Below are 18,629 nucleotides of genomic sequence, written 5' to 3' on the forward strand. Positions count from 1 at the left end.
GTAGTCAATATTGGTGTGGTTCGTTTATTTGCTTTGCATTTACTGAGCAGTACCCAATATTCTTCTTAACACTTCAAAAACCAATTGCTAATAAAGAGGTCATTAAAAGTGCATTTTCAGATATATTCAAAGCATTTTCCAAGGTGAGTGTTTCAAGCATTAAAATCATATTGCTATGCAAATGATGTTTTAACATAGGCTACCGAAAGTAGAGACTCTGTGTCTGTAAAAGTATTATGAATGTTACATTGCACAAATGTTCCTCTTGCAAAAGAATTTCCATTTAGTATGATGCTATGAATAAGGAATATAATGCATCCTTAGAAATATTTTATAGATACGCATCTTGCTTCAGCTAGAATACATGACACATTTTAAGTCACAATTAAAGAAATGTTTCCTTTAGCTATAGATTTTAATAACAATAACTCTGCATTATTTTAAACGCTTTCAGAGATGAATAAAAGGAAGCCCTTCATACCAGAGCTTTTAATTAATTTGAAAATGTAATTGATTAAACTTTGCTTTAAAAGAATTTTTTTTCCTATTCTGTAATGGGAACTATGGTGTTACGAAGAATTAATACTATCAACAAGGTCAGAGATCTACAGCATTCCAGAGAGGCCATTTTCATGAGTGTAATGTTAAACACACATTAAAGTATCCTTCTGTTTTTATAACTAATGATGTTATTGTTCAGATGTATCATATATTTTGGTAGTGTGCAACATTTTTCAAACAAAATATTAAAATAAGACTCTAAAATTGAAATATATAGATATTCAAAATTTTATGCTGTTCAATACTAACGCTTACAGCAAAGTTCTATACCTTTTACATTTTTCTTGTAATCTAGAATATTGAATGTGTGGTGAACATAGATGATTTTACAAGGGATTGCAAGTAACTCAAATATTTTAATGAAAATGTAAACTATGCAGTGATATCTGCGTAACTTTTATGCTGTGTTATTTCTATAACGTACATCTTGCAACTTCATAACTTTGTGGTTCAATTCTTATCAAAACATGTTAGCAGTTGCTTGAAATTCATAGGTTTGTGCTGGTTTGATGCATCCACTGCAGATATTTTATCTGTGATAAACTTGTGAGTATAAAAAAGGTAGAAATAGTGAATTTTTCAGTTAGATAGATAGATAGATAGATAGATAGATAGATGATAGATAGATAGATAGATAGATAGATATGGGGGGTTTTTTCTCATATTCCCAAGATGGGCTGCAGAGATAATGTTTTTTAATAAAATTTTGTTTATGTGACATTCTAGAATAGTTCTTTCTTTGCAGGTTTATTGTCATGTTACCAATCCAACATGGTTGTAATTTCATAAATTACCACATTTGTAGAATCTTGTAGTAAGTCCAGACAATAAGATAAAGAAATCCAAGTACCCAGACAAAAGAACTTCACTTTTGCAGTCATCATTAAATAAGTATATTATGAATAACTAAATTTTTTTTAATGGTTTCTAAATGCACATTGAGTATCAGGCTTACTAAGACCCTGACGGTGAAAACACATTTCCCTAGGGCACTTGCATGCTTTTTGTTTTCTGATAAGAAGCAAGCTCAGCAGTTTTCTCTTTATGAAGAGACCAAGGATCTCTCTTGTCAAGAACAGAATTTGACTTTTAAAAAGGAGTAATTTAAACTCTACTCTGTGTTTTAAGTTAAGTGTACTGAGTACTTGCTTTAGTACCTGATGTATATTTTGTAATTGAGAAATTAGCAGTGAATGTAAAAAGAAAGGAAGCTATGTGCTACTAAGCCAGAAAGTTCTGATTTAACCTACCAATGACCTGGCTTTGTTTGTTCAGATGACAGTTCTAAAAGTGTGCAGAGAATATTCCCTTTTAATACAGTTATTTGCCGCAAGCCGTGACCTCACTGCCTGTCAGGGAGCAGGTCTGAATTGGCCCTTTCTCTGATATCGTGACATTGCTTCTGTTGCCTCGATTGTGACCTCTGATTGCATGATACCCCTGAGAGTTCAATTTAATAAGCGTGACTCCTGACTCTTAGCCAGGTCTGCCTTCTTAGGTTTTGTCAGAGTCTACTTGTAGTCTGCTCTACATACACTAAAATACTGCATAGGATGTCATCATACTACGTGAGTTGTGTGCACTGTATTCAAAATTCTCTTTCAAACATCTTTCATTTATTGCAAATGAAAATGTTTATAAAATCCTTCTTGGAATAAATTTTAGAAGTTGCTTCTTCCACATTTATGGCTGCTTGAGATTTTTGGGGTTTACACCTTTGTACAAATAGTTACTATTATTTCACTATATTACTAAGCATGTGTGTTATCCATGCATCATAGTAATTTCTTGCTTTGAAATTTGTTTTATTTCCCCTATGAGAGTGTTACATATTTGTATGACTTCCTATCAACAGTATGTTTGTTCATTATAGAAGTAGTGGGGGCAAATCTCTTTTTCTTGGTGCATAATTAATACAGTCACACAAGACAGTATTGATGAGCACCCAGAACACTGTAAGATGTAGTTATCCAGGACCAGTCAGGTGAAAGCTGAAGAATCTGTTTGGAATCCAGGAGAAGGTGAGTAGAATTAAGATTTTTTAAATACCATTGAAAATAAGATATCCTTGTTTTAGTGGTGATTTTGCTACATCATTGCATTCTTTTCTTCTCTTTTCCTCCTCTTCTAGCCAGAATGCTAAAGAAGAGTCTGTTCTGAGACCTGGATGCCTTGAGGGTGGTGATGCTATTCAGATATTTCTCCAGTTTTAGTACCCCTTGATGCATTCACTGAACCACAATATGGAGAAGTTCAAAGATTTGAAAGAGAATTTCAAGAACTGTGGTACAAGTTACAGATGAGTTTCTGTATTTACTTATATGCATTTTCTGTATTCTCATTGCAAATATGTATACATTTTTCTAGCCTCTCTATCAGTACCTCTAACACAGTGCTTCTAATCAATTTATTTATCTTTTCAGAAGAGCAGAAAAATCTTGCTGAAGAAAATAATGCTTTGTACTCACGTCTCTAATTAAATTAAAAAAATTTCTGTAAATATTGCCATTTTATATTTCTGTATTTCTTCAAGTGCCTTAAAGAGTTCTGTCCACCTTTTCAATCAGATTACTTTATATTAAAATTGTTGTATCTTGTATGAAAAGGAAACTACATTGGAATCTTTCTTACAAAACAGGTTCTATATAAGAAAAAAGTGGATATTTTCTTGTTACACTCAAACTTGACAATGAAATGCTATCATTCTGCTTCATGACAGTGACTTACAGTGGAAGCAAAATCTTGGTTTGGGCAGTTAAATTATTTTTTTGACAAATTCCCATGTACAATTATACAATTTTATTAACTTCATTTAGTCTAGAAGGTTTTAAAACTCATAATCTAATCATCTGTTTCCTTCTTCTGTATTAAATAGTATAAGATTAGCTACTGAAGTTCCTTAATCTTAAGTGGGAGTTTGCTTACCTAATTGGACTTTATGGGATTTCAGTCCTTTCTGGATCAGACCTTAATGCTCTATAAATTCCTATTTGCAGGAGCTTAGATCATCAGCTGCAAACAAGTGAATAACTGTTTTAACCTGTTGTTGTGCAACAGGTAAAACAAATTACACCTTTAAGTTATGTCTGTATTAAAAGCTTTTGCAAATATAAACAGAATGCACATGAGGCAAGTTCACCTATTTGGAATCATTATGGTATTTAACTTTTTCCTTCCTTTTCAAACAAATTTTATATATATATATGTATATATACAAAATATATATGTAAATATCAGTGAGTTGGGGAGTTTGGTAGCAAGTTTAGCTAAAAAGTTTAGTGAAAAGAAACTAATTTAAACACACCTAGTCTAAGAATAAAATGTTTACACTCAAGATTAAAGGTGGTTTAATTATGTTCAGAAATTGAACTGGAGGTTTTGTGTTAATTTTCTCTTTAAAAAATAATTTTAATAAAGGTTTAATTAAAATTCTATAAAAGGAGGAATCAGTGATAATTTATTCCTTTTTCAACTCTGATTTCTTCATTCAGTGAGGTGAATCATTCAAACCTTGGATAGAAAAAAACCTGTCCCATTGTAACTATAATTGATCCAAAATCAATATAATCAAGTCGGTTCCATACCCGTGGGGCTGAATACTCTTGCTGGTTTCTCTAAAATGATACACTGTGTTTCAATTCTTGCTTTTCTTCCATGTGTTTACAAGCTGAAAATTTCAGTCCAATTAGTCAAGAAATCTATAAAAATACTAAGCTCTTTGAGACATAGATATTGAGAATTACCCTGGGGCAACTTGTAGGCAAACTGTGGATTTGTTTTGCTTTTTTTACCTGACCTTCTTTACAAATGAAAATTCCATTTCTTTTAATAGATCTACAAGACACAATTTCAGATTGTTTAATTTCTTCCATGATGTATCAACCAATTAAGTATAACCTAGTGAGAAGAATTAGTACTTTTATGTCTATATTTATTTATAGACACTCATAAACTCATAAGTTTAGTGTTTATGGTTATTTCTAAGCTGGATGTAAATATATAAGAATTGCACACAATTGGGGATGGACTCACTTTAGATGTAGAGTTTTAAGAAAAAGAACCATGTCTATCTGAGACTTTTTTTTCCATTTAATTCAATGAGCACAAGCCTTGTTTATACAGTGTTTGGCATAATGACAGGCCTGATCTTCAGTGGTACCTCTTGATTTTGCTATAAAATAAATTAAACAGCAGGCTTGTACTTAGTCTCTGTAGGCTTTATGTGTGTAAAGTAGTTCTGCTGTTACGCATAACTGCAGTGACAAAGCTGTGAATTGTTAGAGTATGTTCATCAAATACCAACAGGTATTTCAAGTCAACATCAGAAAGTAAGCCAGAAATAGTTTTGTCCAAACAAAATAAAACCCTTTTAAATTAAAAATATATGATATTTTTATAAATCATATATATCATATGAAATTCTGTAGACAGAATAGATAACCAATTCATAGATATTCATAATTGAATTACATATTGACATTCGTACAATAATTTCATTATTTCCCTTTCAGTGTTACTCTGCACTGAAAAGTACCAATCATTTGTGGTACTTGTGCATGTCACGTGTGTTGATGAACTTGAGTTCTTAAAACAAGTTCTTCTATTATTCAGATAACTATCTAGAAAAAATGTTTATTCTCAAGAGTAAACATAATACTTTTTTTAAAATGTAAATTCCCAAGGATGGTCCTGTGCAGGGTTAAGGAGTTGGACTCCATCATCCCTGTGGGTACCTTCCATCTTGGTTATTCTGTGATTCTGGGGTATTTAATTACTTGTTCATAAAAACTGTGAGACAGTTGTTAGTGTGGTGTAAGTCAGCTTTACTGACTAAGTTCGTGCTGCTCCTGAGTAATGATTTTTTTTTGTTTCTTCTTAGTAGTTGATGTACGTGTCTTCTTGTCACATGGAAGCTTCAAATTTTTATTTTGAACAATGTTTTTTTGGGTTTAGATTCTTCAGTCCCTTTCTTGGATGTTCAAGCCCTTAAGTACAAACAAAACCTACTTTAATGGTTGTCACACTCAATAAAAATTGATTGTATTTTGTAATTTTTGCCCTCTTTATAGGGTACAACATAGTAGTTAGACCTCCTGCACTCTTACAAAATGTTCCCTTGTATTTGTTATTTTGAGAATGCCTTTGGAAGATCTTATGTCTTAAATAATTTTGCTTGGTTTATTGAATTTAGAGAAAGGTATTCCTCTGGCTTGGGCTACATACGAAGTGATAATCTTTTCTTACTTGGGAATACTGTTTCATTATTGAGCAACTAGATTGTTTTTATCATTTAATTTTAAGAAGTGGGAATGGATACAAATAAAATATATAAAAAAATATATTCTGTGAAAATGGGGGGGTTTATATTTTGCATATCTTTTCTCCTGAACAGTATAAAATCCTCTTTTCAATAGAGAACATCCATCATTAAGGGGTTTATTAATTCCCAAAGATTATGAGAAAAACTAGAGATAGGGTCTGTGCTAGGCGGATTTGGGAGTTGAGACAGAAATTAGCGTGTAGACAGAAAAGGTAAACAAAATAGGCTCAATCTACTTCCATTTTATTTCTACCTTACAATTGCTGACAGATAACTAAGCATGGAAATGCTGAACATACTATTTCAAAATATTTTTTTACTCCCCTTGATTTCTTTGGTTCTTCAAGGGTCTTGAGTATCCAAAGATCTCTGGATAACTCTTGGCTGTTCTCCAAATTTACTTCTCAGCAATGCTGTTGATGAGATTTGCCTGTGCTGAGTGGCTGAAGGGGGTACTATATAGACTACAGAACACCTTGTTCATAGAAGACTACATGAAAGAATAATGTGAAAGTATGTGCATCATACAGGCATAGCGGTGTAAAGTTTTTTGTGTGCTTTTTGAATTTGTAAGCACCTGAGTGGATCCTGGAAGCATGCTGATTGTGGGTAGAAGTAATTTACATCAGTAACTCTTCTCTCTCTGTGCGTGTGGATAGAATATCACCTCTTTAGTTTCATCATTTTTGTAGAGTTGATGTTTGGTTTTGGCAGGGTTGGTTTTTGGGCTTTTTTAAGAAAGAACCAACTTAGGTTTTCAAGCATGAAGCAATTCTATGTTGTTTCTCAAGCTATATGTACGAGAAGTCTGCTCTTGGGTGTCTGGACTGAGAAATGTTATTTCTGTTCTTTTTAGTTGGATTGCAACTTCTATTTGTTAATGTTTTGGGAACCTGAGGAACCCATGTGTGAGCATGTGTCTGTGTATGTAAGTGGATGCTGAATTACCAAATTTTTTAATATATACTCTTCATCCTATTTGTGGTTATTTATTTTACATTTGTTTATGAATAAAATACAGTCTATCTTCTCTTTCACCACAGTTGTTGTTTATTATAATATTGCCAAAATATGCGTCCAGTGTACTGGGGCTGTGCTGAAAAGTTTGGATGCCTTCAGTACTTGCCTTAGTACAAAGAAAATTACACAGAATGGCTGATACATTTCATCTCAGTAGAGTCAATGACTATATAGCATTTAATCAATAATTCAGTAAAATTCAAAAGTCAGTCACCAGCATTTCCAAACTTGGAAGGTTTCAGAGAAATTAGCATCTTAATATTTCCAGATGTTTGTGCAGTTTATTCTCCTGCTATTCTTCTGCTTTTCTAGGGTAAAAAACTTGCAATGGCTTTGTTATTCACTGGCATTAAAATAAATAGCCATAACTATATATCTAATTTCAGTGTAAAATGACTGCAATAGCATTCTGAAGAAATAAACAAATTTTTCTGTGTATTTCCTTGATATGAATGTGTTTCATCAGTAGTCTATATAACTCTGAATGTAATGGTTTAAATGCTTTAATTGAATTAATCAGTTTCATCAAATGGCAGGATATTGTTTTGTTTTCTGGCTCATTTTTTTAGAGAAAAACATACAATCTGTTAGAGAGTGTACACCTGTATTAAACCAGTGCACTATTGTTCTTTTAATTTTTTTTTGCATCTCTATGACTTATTTTTCATTGACCTAAGCAATGTATTCTAACATTATTACTGTTATTAGCCCTCCACTATGTAATCCCTACATCTTTCCCCAAATAGATCTTCAGGTTTTTATCTCAAGATTCACTTCCTGAATCAGATTCAAACAGTTACAAATTAGCAAAAAAATGAAATCAGCAATTGCCTATGTTGCAATTGTACACACTAGATGAAATAGTGCTTTAGGTTTATACATCAACTCAGAGAGGTGTCATATGTTTTAGTTATATAAGATAAATGAGAAATTGTATTTAACATAAATGGAGGAGTACAGAAAGTGGTGATAGTTGGATGAATTGTAAGGAACAGTGTTTATGCTGCCTTGATGTCAGTGCTAGGAAAATGAAGCTCACGAAGCTATTCAAGTGGAAATGTACCATGTTCACAAGAAAAGACATAAGCCTTTTAATATGGAGCAGTAGTTTGCAATGTATTTGTGTGATCAGAGGGTTGCAATAGAAGAGGTTAAGTAATCAGGAGATACTGGGAGAACTTCCTAGACACTATTGTGACATGAATAGAGAGAAATAACTTTAAATGAGGTGTCTTAAAAGTACACTGTTGAAGGTAAGACTTGGATTTGCTTCAGTATAGGGAAAGGAACAAACTGAGCATAAACAGCAAGCTAGGGATAAATACCAATTACTACCAATAAACAGTAGTGGTGCTGCATTCTGCAGAGGCAGGAACAAGTAACAAAATAGAAAATAATTTGTGGGAAGGTCCAAGTATGAAATCCTATTTTCCTTGAATTTAGAAGCTGAAATTTGTACTGTTTCAGTGGTTTAGGAATCTCAACAAAAGGGTTCAGCTTTTGCATAATCTAATATGTTAGATTATAATAAGACATCAAAGAGAGAACACAGAAAGCACAGGCTGAAATATGATAACCACTGAAGCAGAATGAACTAGTAGATGAAGAGATTGGACAAGAGAAGGAGGTTTGCAGTATAGTAGATCTTATTTGTAGTCTGAAAAAAATATTAAATACTGAGCAAAAAGGGAAAAAGGGCACAAGATTTAGGGAAAAAACCTCCAAATTTTTTTTCCTTTCATTATTTACTTTTATAATTTTTGAAAGACATTCTCATGTACATTGATCAGTGCTCTCATGTTCAAAACTAATTATTATGTAAGTGATAAAGCATTTTTAAGCATCAAAAAATGTTGGTCATCACCTGATGTGATATTCTTGTGACAAAATCCTATTTCATCTTTTATTCGGCTGTGAACTCACTCAGACACTACTATAAATATTTTTATTTCATTCATTCTGGTCCTAGAGATGGAAGTCAATTTAGTCAAAAGTCACTGAGATGAAAAAGTAGCTTCTGTTATTAACTAATCCTTACAGGATAACTGTCACAAACAAGTTTCAGTAGTTTTAAGGTAGAAATTTATGTGCCCCACTATCTGAAAATTCCAGACCTGAGTTGTAGATAAACATTATCTGGAGCTATAATTTTTGGTAAAAAGAACTCTGAACCAATTACTGCCACATGGTACTACCAACTGCCTGGAAGTCATATAGATATTGCTACTATAAATGTATTCACTGAATACCTGTAAGCATGCTAAAGACTACTCTAAATACCATTCTTTTTCCAAAACAATTTGGGGCCTGTAGTGATTGGTATGTAATGCTTAGGTGTATTTAGTGGCAAAGTAGACTTCTGACAAATGTGTCAAGCTTTGTGTGGAAAAAAAGAAATTCTTCTCATTTCCCTTACATTCTACTGTAAATTTCTGGGAGGTTTTAGGAGGGGGGGGTGTTTTTTATTATTGTTATTTTCCCGTCTATTTCCAAATACTTCACTTTTTGCCTAAATAGCAAGAACAAATCATGTAGTTCTTACTTTCTGTTCTGCATGTATTATATAGACTGTGACAGAAATAATGCCATTTTTTTGTTGACTAACATGGAAAAATGAGATTAAAAGTTGAATTTAGATTTGGGATTTCAAGATAGTTTATAAATTTGTATCATGCACATAACTATAGAAGACAGGAGAAATTATAAATTCTGTATAAATATGTTAAGGTTATATATAATTTATATATTATTTATATAATATATAAATATTTCTTGTATAATATATAATATACATAATTATATAAATATATAATACTTATATAATTTTAATTTTCACTAAGAATATTTTTTTTAGAGTTTGTACATTCAAACACAGGCTTACATACACACACTCTTGTAATATATATTGCTGACCAATAATTTATGTCAGAATACTGACAGAGGAAAAATCTAATGCATTAATAGTGCAGACAATAATTTTATACCCAAGCTCAGCTACTTAAGGCCTATATTAAGAACACCTTTTCCAGAATACATATTGAGAAAATTAACTCTGGTCACAGATTTTTTTTATTAAGGGAGGAAAACTTAGAATGCTCAAGAATTTCCAAGCCCTTCTTTCACATTGTAGGTCTTAAGTTTCATAGTCTCTCACTTTATTTGTATTGTACTCTATATGAAGCAAGTTTTGAAGTGAATGAAATCACCCTTTTAACACAAAATTTGAAAGGCTGGATACGGTGCAGACTTCTCCACACATTTCTCTGTATCATGAAAAATATGACATAATAAAGTTAGACCTTTTATCTACCCATCATCAACAAATAGTTTGGAAAAAAAAAAGAATTAGTGTGTTGAATCAGGGTCCTTAGCATCCTCTTGCATATAAATTGGTGAAGAGTACAGTAGCTAACTGGGATTTACACCAATCAGGATTGATATAGTCATATTGCTTCAAAGCACACCCAGCAAACAGATTTGGCAGATGAAGGATGAGATTTTTCTGGATCACAAAGTTCAGGTTCTTACAGGTTTGCATGTGGATTTGGTGACCTAGAAAAGAATTTGTTACTTTCCTGTAATACTAAGTTCCAAGGATATTTCATATGTCCATGCTTTTCTGAATTCTCTCTATCTAGATGCCCAAATTTTGTAGGAAATTGCCAGTAGGTGGCCCTGAATGCTTCATTGTATCTGGCCTAAGTACACAATATGTGTGTGGATGATTAATTGGCAACACCTAAAAATTATTACTGTATTAATGCCAAATGTAAGACAATTCCAATCTTAAATTACTAATGTGTGTGTCATGTATTAAAAAAGAAAAAAGTAAAAAAGATTGAATGCTTAGAAGTGATAATCTAATGAGGGTATGATACTTGAAATACCTCTGAAATTAATTTGGGGTTTGGTAGAGTTGTGCCTTCTTTGATGTGTTTCATTTTTCTCTGGTATACTAAGAGTTGTCCACATTTAACAATTAAAGATTATGGGTCTGATTCATTTCAAAGATGCAGATGCTTACAGCTCTTTGGAACTTCTGTGAGTGGTAGTACTTCTACAAAATCAGGTCCAGTTTTTTAAAAGCCCATAGCCCTAATTTAAGAAAGCTATCAAGTCAGTGCATGTTAATGCTACTGATACACCAGATTCTCAAACACATGATGTTCATAAGTGGAATAGAAAAGTGATAATGCAGTGCTTTACTTCATAACATAGATATTTTTTATAAGAATTAAAAAGAGAGGTGTTACTATTAAAAAGTAAGAATATGAATACATTCCGAATAAGAAAATCGAATACAGTGTTCTACAGCATTATAAACAAATTATTGAACAGTGTCTGCCCATTTGGAAAAAAAAGTCATTATTAACACTAACATGGATCAAGAATATTCTCTCTATATAGCATATATATGCGCATATATGCTATATATATGTGCATATATGTGCTATATACATGCATTCTATTGTGTGCACTTTTATCTTGGTTGCCTTCTTGTTTGAATTGTGTTTCAATAATTAACAAGCAAAAATAAATACAAATAAATTAAAATAAAATTTTATTAAATAAAACCAATTGTGTTTCAAACATAGTTCAATCAAAAATTGAAACTGCAACTAAGGAAAATTGTTTAAAATCATTTTTGAAAGTAACTTGTCAAGATAAAAGTATTCTTTTTTTTTTAAGTTTTGTCATAGATTGTTGTATGTTCATCTTCTTTCAACACGCAGACTCAGATGTAAACTTCTAATACTGGTTTTAAATTTAAATCCCCTATGTTGATTTCCCTTTTAATGGATGAAAAGATAGCAAACACTTTAATAAATGCATAAATAATACCGATTCAGAAGTAATTATCCTAAGAAAGATGGTAACACTGGAACAACTTTTCTATAAATACAAATAAGAAAAAAACTAAATATAATTTCTTGGGAGATTATTCCTCATTGGAGAACACATGTAGAAGGCTCAATCTCCGGGGCTGCTCTTATGAAGTCACACAGAATGTGTCTCACTCTTGTTATAAATCAGTACCTTTCTTAAATGGAGAGCTGCAAAGGTACCGGTGTAGTTGTGGACTTGGAACCTATAAATTTTCAAAATGTAAAGGTTAGAAAACTGTACTCCTGAACCAGGAGCAATATCACAAACTTAGAAAAGAAGAAATAGTTCCCACTTTAGTAAAGGAAGGTGATGAACTGTGTAATTAGAATTCTTTAATATTTGGCACTGATTAGGCAATTCACTGCTTGACCTTTTTAATCAGCCCTCACAACCTCATTAGGGTAGATACAGTGACTGTCCCTCCAAGCTTTTCATTTTCTCTCTTCCTAGGGAGGTACAGGAGAGTTCTATACATCGACTAAGGATAAATTCTTCTGCCTAAGTTCTGGTCCATGAGTGACTAGCAAGACATATATGACTTCATATTCTGGACCAGGACCTTGCCTAATTTTATTGACGTAACTATGGCCTTGACGATTGAATACATTCAGCCTAAGGAATGGATTTGGTTTGAATAGGGATTCCCTATACTAAGACAAATGGAGAGCATAACCAAAAGACGTATTTCAGACTATGAAATAAGCAGCTATGATACCTTAATAGTTTCCCTTAGAGCTAAAAGTTGAAAGCAATGAGCTCACTGTAAAGCCAGGTAAAATACTAGTGAGGAATTATATTTTGGAGCTTATGCAGAGTAAATTATATTTTTTACAGATAAGTTTAAAAAATACTTCAGGTACCAAATGTCTTAAAAGGTGAGTTAATGGATAGCCTGTAACTGCAGTTTATGTTGTCTAAACATGAATAAAAACTGTGGCAGTTCTGACATTTCCGTCCCCCATGCCTTTGCAGTTATTGACAGTTAAAGCATTCATAGTGGGCAAATGGAATGATGTTAAGTGAGGTCACCTATGCTTTTTGCTGGTTCAAGTGCTCCTGCAGTTTACTGAACAACTTCTAGTAGCTGCTGAATTCACCTATCACTGAGGAAAGAAAAATCTTTGAAAGAAAAATGAAGGAATAATTAACAGGAGGGATGATAATTCAGTGTTGTCTGAAATAACATTAAAGAGAAAAACAAAAAGCTTTTGTACCAAAAAAAAAAGAAAAAAGTTTTCTGATGACTCATAAAAGCCCTGAGTCGAAGGTGCAAAAAAGAAATAACCTATAAAGCTGATGTATAAGAGTAGAAACTAAAAAGTTGAATGTCCCCATGCAACAATGATACTCTGCAGGCTCTTCCAGTTCTGGCATCCTCTTCCTTATGTTTCAAAACATATCTGTTATTCAGAAGAATGATCCCAAAAACTGAAGGGTCTCCAGAATTGTACAGATTTTTTTTTCCATAATATCACTGTTTTATTCTTTATATTTAGATGTCTTTTGTGATCCAAAAGTAGGTAGTAATTTGTGAAAAATTGTATCATATATGCAATTGGTTTGGAATCCAATATCAGAAACTGCCGTTAAAATGTCTTAGTAGATCATATCAGTAAAAGATGGATCAGACTAACATGATTGCCATGTGTCCTCTCTTGCACATAGTGGTGATATATTTTTTGACCTTATAGGCTGGTAAGTACAACTGTAAGTATAAATGAGTGTGTATTTTTAATTCTATAAATAGCACAATAAACAACATTCATGGCAGCTGTGACAAGCAATTTATGTGTAACATATACCTCTATATGAATTTCAAAATAAAGGACAGTTTTATTTCCCAATAAAATAAATTTATTCAGAAGGCCAATATTACATCCCAACACAGAAAATAATCATAAAATTAAAACTAATTTTAAAGTATTTCTTAAACATATCTGAAGGAATTTAGACTAGTTGGACTGTTTGCATGAAAATAATTGCATTTTTTTATTTTGTAAAAGGCACTGGGCTCCAAGTTTATATGGAGAATCTTAAAGAAAATATATTTTAAAATAATGATGACAGACAGGAGTATCTCTTTTCCTCTCCAGGTAAAAAAGAAGAATGTTCTCAGCTGGATACTGCTTTAGATGAGAAATTACAAAGGAGAAAAGATTTCACATACCAGTGGCTTCATGCGCAGCTTTTGGATTATGAAGCAGCGAGTTCCAGAAATACGAAGTGGTGAGGTCATTGCCTTTAAATTAGATTTTTTTTTATTTTAAATTTTTCTTGTAAAGTGAAACCTAGGTTAATAGTTCTAAAACAAACATGATTTTGCAGATAGCAGACAGTACACCATGTTTCTGGGTCCCAAACATGTCACCCTTTAGAATTGGTTTAGTAATCATTGTATAGATACTTCTTCCACAGAGAAAATTAAATGATAAACAGTGCAGAATCTCATGGTAAATAACTACATATTTTTACATTAGCAATGCAATGGTTTTTAGACTGTAAAGAGGGTAGGAAAAAAGTTCTTATTCATCATATATTTTATAACATTATTGATATATATTATGGGTTTATGTAATTAGATCAACTGTAACATTAGCTATATTGTTAGATTTGATTAAAGAAGTAAAAAAAATACTTTTTTTAACTAGATAGTGTGTATTTATATTTTGTCTTCAAAACATAAACCCAACTTTTACATCTTCATAATATACTGTATTAAAATGTTATAAAATGCTCCTTCTGTATTCAGTTTTGGTTATTGAACAGATAAAATATCAACACAATTAAGGGAAAGATTAATATACCTTAAACTAACATGAAGACATAGTAAGTATATTTTGGTCATAAATTCAATATGACATCATTGATACCTTAATGAAGTCATTAGTAGACACAATGCAAAGCACCTCTAATAAAACCAAAGTGTCAGTAGGCAGGTAGGGCTGCATGTTGTTCTGTCTTGTGTGGAAAAATATTCCACATACCCAGTTTGTATCAATGACTGTAGAAATTATATGAAGAATGTGTTCCTTAGGAAATATTTATCTGGCTTTGCAGAAGTATTTATCTGTCAGTTATGTTCCATAATAGTGAAATACTCCCAAGTGTTTGTTTAAGATAACTTACGTGACACTTAATTTGAAGGAAAATACTGGAACAGAAACATGTAATGATGTTTGAAAGTGAGAAGGCACAGAAATTTATAAAAGAATTTTCTTAAATATTATTATACTACCTCTCTGAATGTGTGCAATGCACTAGTATTTGTACTAGTGCAAAGATCATAAAATTATTTTTTAATGTGGCAAAAGTCCTGATCTCCATTGGAACATCACTGATGGACAGTTTATAACAGCTGATACATTTAGGCAACTGAGAACAATTTTATTCCTACATAGAATAATATCACAACTGGTTTGGCTACAATTTATGTCAACACATGCAAAAATTCATGCATGGTTGCATTTATTGACATATATATTTTAACTTAGTATTCCGTCTTTTCAATAGACAATTGCAAATTATTTATTTATTTTAATCTTAAGTTCCAAAAAATTTCATATTAATCTGCTACTTTATCAGTTAATATTAATTTCTATTATGAATTTTAATAATGGGATTATTTTTAAAAATTAAGCAGGATTGTTGCTAGGAAAAGATTCTGCACAGGTATTTCAGAGAACCCAGTACAGTGGGACATATTGAAATTTCTATCCTACATTTTTTCCCAGCTGTCGTTTTTTGCCTGAGTTAGATCCTGCGATATGTGACAGTAGACGAGTACAGCTTGTGGTAAGAAGTTGTTTCTTTGTGAGATTTTTCAGAATTCAGGTATTTCCAATCCACACTTTGTGTAAAAAGAGGAGAATTTTTTTATTAATATAATTATTTACTGTTGTCTCTGTTTGGCAAGCGAGTTACACATTGATAGAGATCAGAAGAAATATTTTAGCACAAGAACCCGTGTTTGTACATAGGGTTCTAATTTCATGTCTCACACTGAGTTTGTTTTTAAGACATCAAATGCCACTGTGTTTTTTAAAGTTTCTAAATCAGCATTTGAAAAAAAAAAAGAAAAAAATTAAATATGGTTCAGTACCAACTACATTATTTACTAAAAATCTATATTCTTGTCTATTGAACAACTTTAAATATTCTCAAATTCTATATGTCACATAACTAAATCATTCTAAAATGCCTTCAGTGTCATTTATTGAAATACAGTAAGTTGGAATTGTATATTAATATGGTAACATTATTAAAAACATTGCATAAAATTAGACTATACTCGCTCCATGATATATATATGTGTGTGTATATATATATATACACACTTTACATTTTATTACCAAATTAGCAATATTCTTATTGATATTAGTATGTGGGGTTTAAAAGGTGGGGCAAAACCAGAAACTATACAGAATTAGTGATTTATATTCATATACATGATGTAAAATATTGCATAAAAAGTATTTCCCAGTTAGATGATGTGTCATATGCCTCATTTTGTTCTCTGAGCGATCTTGCCCTTTTCTAACCTCTGTTGTCTTTAGCTTCACCACCTATGCAATTTGCATGTTTTGGAAACAATTCCATAAACTCTTCTAAAATTCACCTTTGAAAAAAATGCTTTTGAGGTTTAGATATTGCTATTACTGTTTTCTTTAAGACAGATTTTGTCAAATATTTTTCTCTGGCATGGGGTGTGTCCAGTTCTTAGGTTCTTTTAAAGTTCTTTTAAAGTTTAGGGGCTGAAATCATGAACCAAGTGATTGTGGTGGGGTTTGACTGCAGCAGCACCAATAGTTATTTGTTAGACTGAGTCTAAAACAGTAATTGATCTAATTTGAGCAAATCATAATCTAATAATGTTATCTAAATTACATATCATGTAATTATTGGTAAGCATATGTGCACATAGGTAGATTGTATGTTATTTACAATAAACGGTTCTGTCCACAAAATACTGCTGCAATCCCACAATAGTATTATGTGGTGTGCCCACATAACTGGCAAAGTTATGGAATTGTCACAGCCTGTGCCACATAATTACATAGCTATTCCACATGAATGAAATGCAGAGAAAATTGAAATAGAGGTTCAAAAAATAGAAAATGGAATAAAATGTATATCTAATGCAGAAAACAGTACTATATAGGCAATGAAATAACAATGTGGTTTGTACACACCGATGGCTGGAGAATTTTGGGTTTAAAATTTACATGGGTTCTTTTTTAAAGGTTGAAATGTGAGCAACTACTGCTTTTGCACAGTAGGTCAGTTAAAAGCTATGAAATCATGATAAAAAGGAAGTTAACACTTAGCTTCAATCATTATCAAACATTTCTGGTAAACTGAAAGAAAGTGGAAAATATACAGTAAAATAAAAGAAAAAAGAGAAAAAGAGAGAGAGAGAAATAGAAGAGGAAAGCATTCCTGGGCATTTCCAGTAGTTTATTCATATGTCATATGCTCGATCATGAAGTTTCCTGATGTGTAATAGGATCCCTGGTTTTTATGTGTTCCATGAGCCTGCATTCTGAAAGTACTAAATTAATATAGTTTTCTAACTGCTATTTGTTCACATTCCAATAATTTAAAACTTTCTTTTTCAGGGATACAAAATGGTATTTCAATGGTTGCATATTAACAGCAAAGTCTTAGGACTTCTCACTGGGGATTATTCCTATGTAGTAACCTGCAGTAAATCTAAGACCATATTATTTGAATCTTGGTAATTTGGATGATTTTTCTTACTAATATTACCGTAGAAGTGCTTAGGAAGGCATGCTGACTTACAGTTTAAACTTAGTACTTTAAATTAGTATGATTTTGTTGAATAACAAGTAGGATGGACTTCCTGATTCTTTTTTATGAAGTTTAAGTTACCTACAGGGTTAGCCATTTCACTTTTGATCAGTATCTCCAAATCATATATTCAAGATATAAATCATTAAATTCAAGATATAACTTGAATTTAAAAGCGCTTTTTATCTCTGAAGGTTACAGAATATCTTGATAATTTTACATAGGAATAGACAAATTTACAGATGCAAAGCTGTGTTCAAGGCAAAGATTCCTTGACTGAACTTAATTTCCAATTAATTGGAAAAAAGGATTTGTAGTAATAAAACCGAGGGCATAAAGTCTGAAGAGTTGACTATGGAGATCACTACCGATGGAAGTCCAATACTACACTCTGCAAAAAACTGTATTGGTATCTTAAATTTCTCTCAAATTTTGGCTCTAAGCTATAAATATGAAAGGGAAGGTTTTAATTAGCTTCAGAGGACTTTCAATCAGCTTCTTTACAAACCTGAAATTAAGTTTGCTCTAGTGATTAATACAACCTTAAATATTACTCTGACTGTAATTGGGTGAAAACACTTATCTTTATTTGAAATAAAATAACAAATATTTTACATCAGAGAGACAGCCAGCCCTATTAAAAGCTAGCATATAATCCTGAATATTGTTGTCTACAAGATGATGAAGCCTCAGTTTATATGATGGTAGAGATTGGATACTGTGGAAAGGCTATCTGTTTAGAATACTATGGTCTCCTGAGTCTTTGGGAATTGGGATATTAGAATACTTTTGTGGTGTGTTGAAAGGTTAGATGGAAACAAGAATGATCAGTTCCATTGGTTTGAATCTCTCTGAGCATCACAATGATTGTATTACTTCTACTAATGAAAGACTAAAAGCTTTCTATTTAAAGATTTTGAATATAGGAAGTTGTCACAAGCTTAAAGCAACTGTAAATATTAAGTCCAAAAAATATAAAGAATTGGCAGGATGAAACATTACTCTTTTCAAAGTTTCTTGACACTGCTATGGA

The 18,629-nt window shown here is 31.9% G+C and overlaps 1 protein-coding gene across 10 annotated transcripts in view; it reads left to right on the plus strand.

The window, feature by feature from the left end:
* LRRIQ1 (leucine rich repeats and IQ motif containing 1) overlaps positions 1–18,629 on the plus strand; it is a 113,171-nt gene that overhangs the window by 73,447 nt on the left and 21,095 nt on the right. For 9 of the 10 annotated variants that reach the window (XR_003533665.1, XM_027679816.1, XM_027679815.1 and 6 more), the window contains 2 exons: positions 13,882–14,014; positions 15,520–15,580. Coding sequence is in view for 8 of the 10 variants with exons in the window: in XM_027679816.1 (XP_027535617.1) it covers positions 13,882–14,014; positions 15,520–15,580 (194 nt within the window). In the remaining 2 variants the exon portion in view is untranslated. Of the gene's footprint in view, positions 1–13,881; positions 14,020–15,519; positions 15,581–18,629 lie in introns of all 10 variants that reach the window. The other variant, XR_003533666.1, reaches the window with a different exon arrangement.

Source organism: Neopelma chrysocephalum, unplaced genomic scaffold (assembly GCF_003984885.1).
Source record: "Neopelma chrysocephalum unplaced genomic scaffold, ASM398488v2 Primary Assembly neopelma1_59, whole genome shotgun sequence".
Taxonomy (NCBI): Eukaryota; Metazoa; Chordata; class Aves; order Passeriformes; family Pipridae; genus Neopelma; species Neopelma chrysocephalum.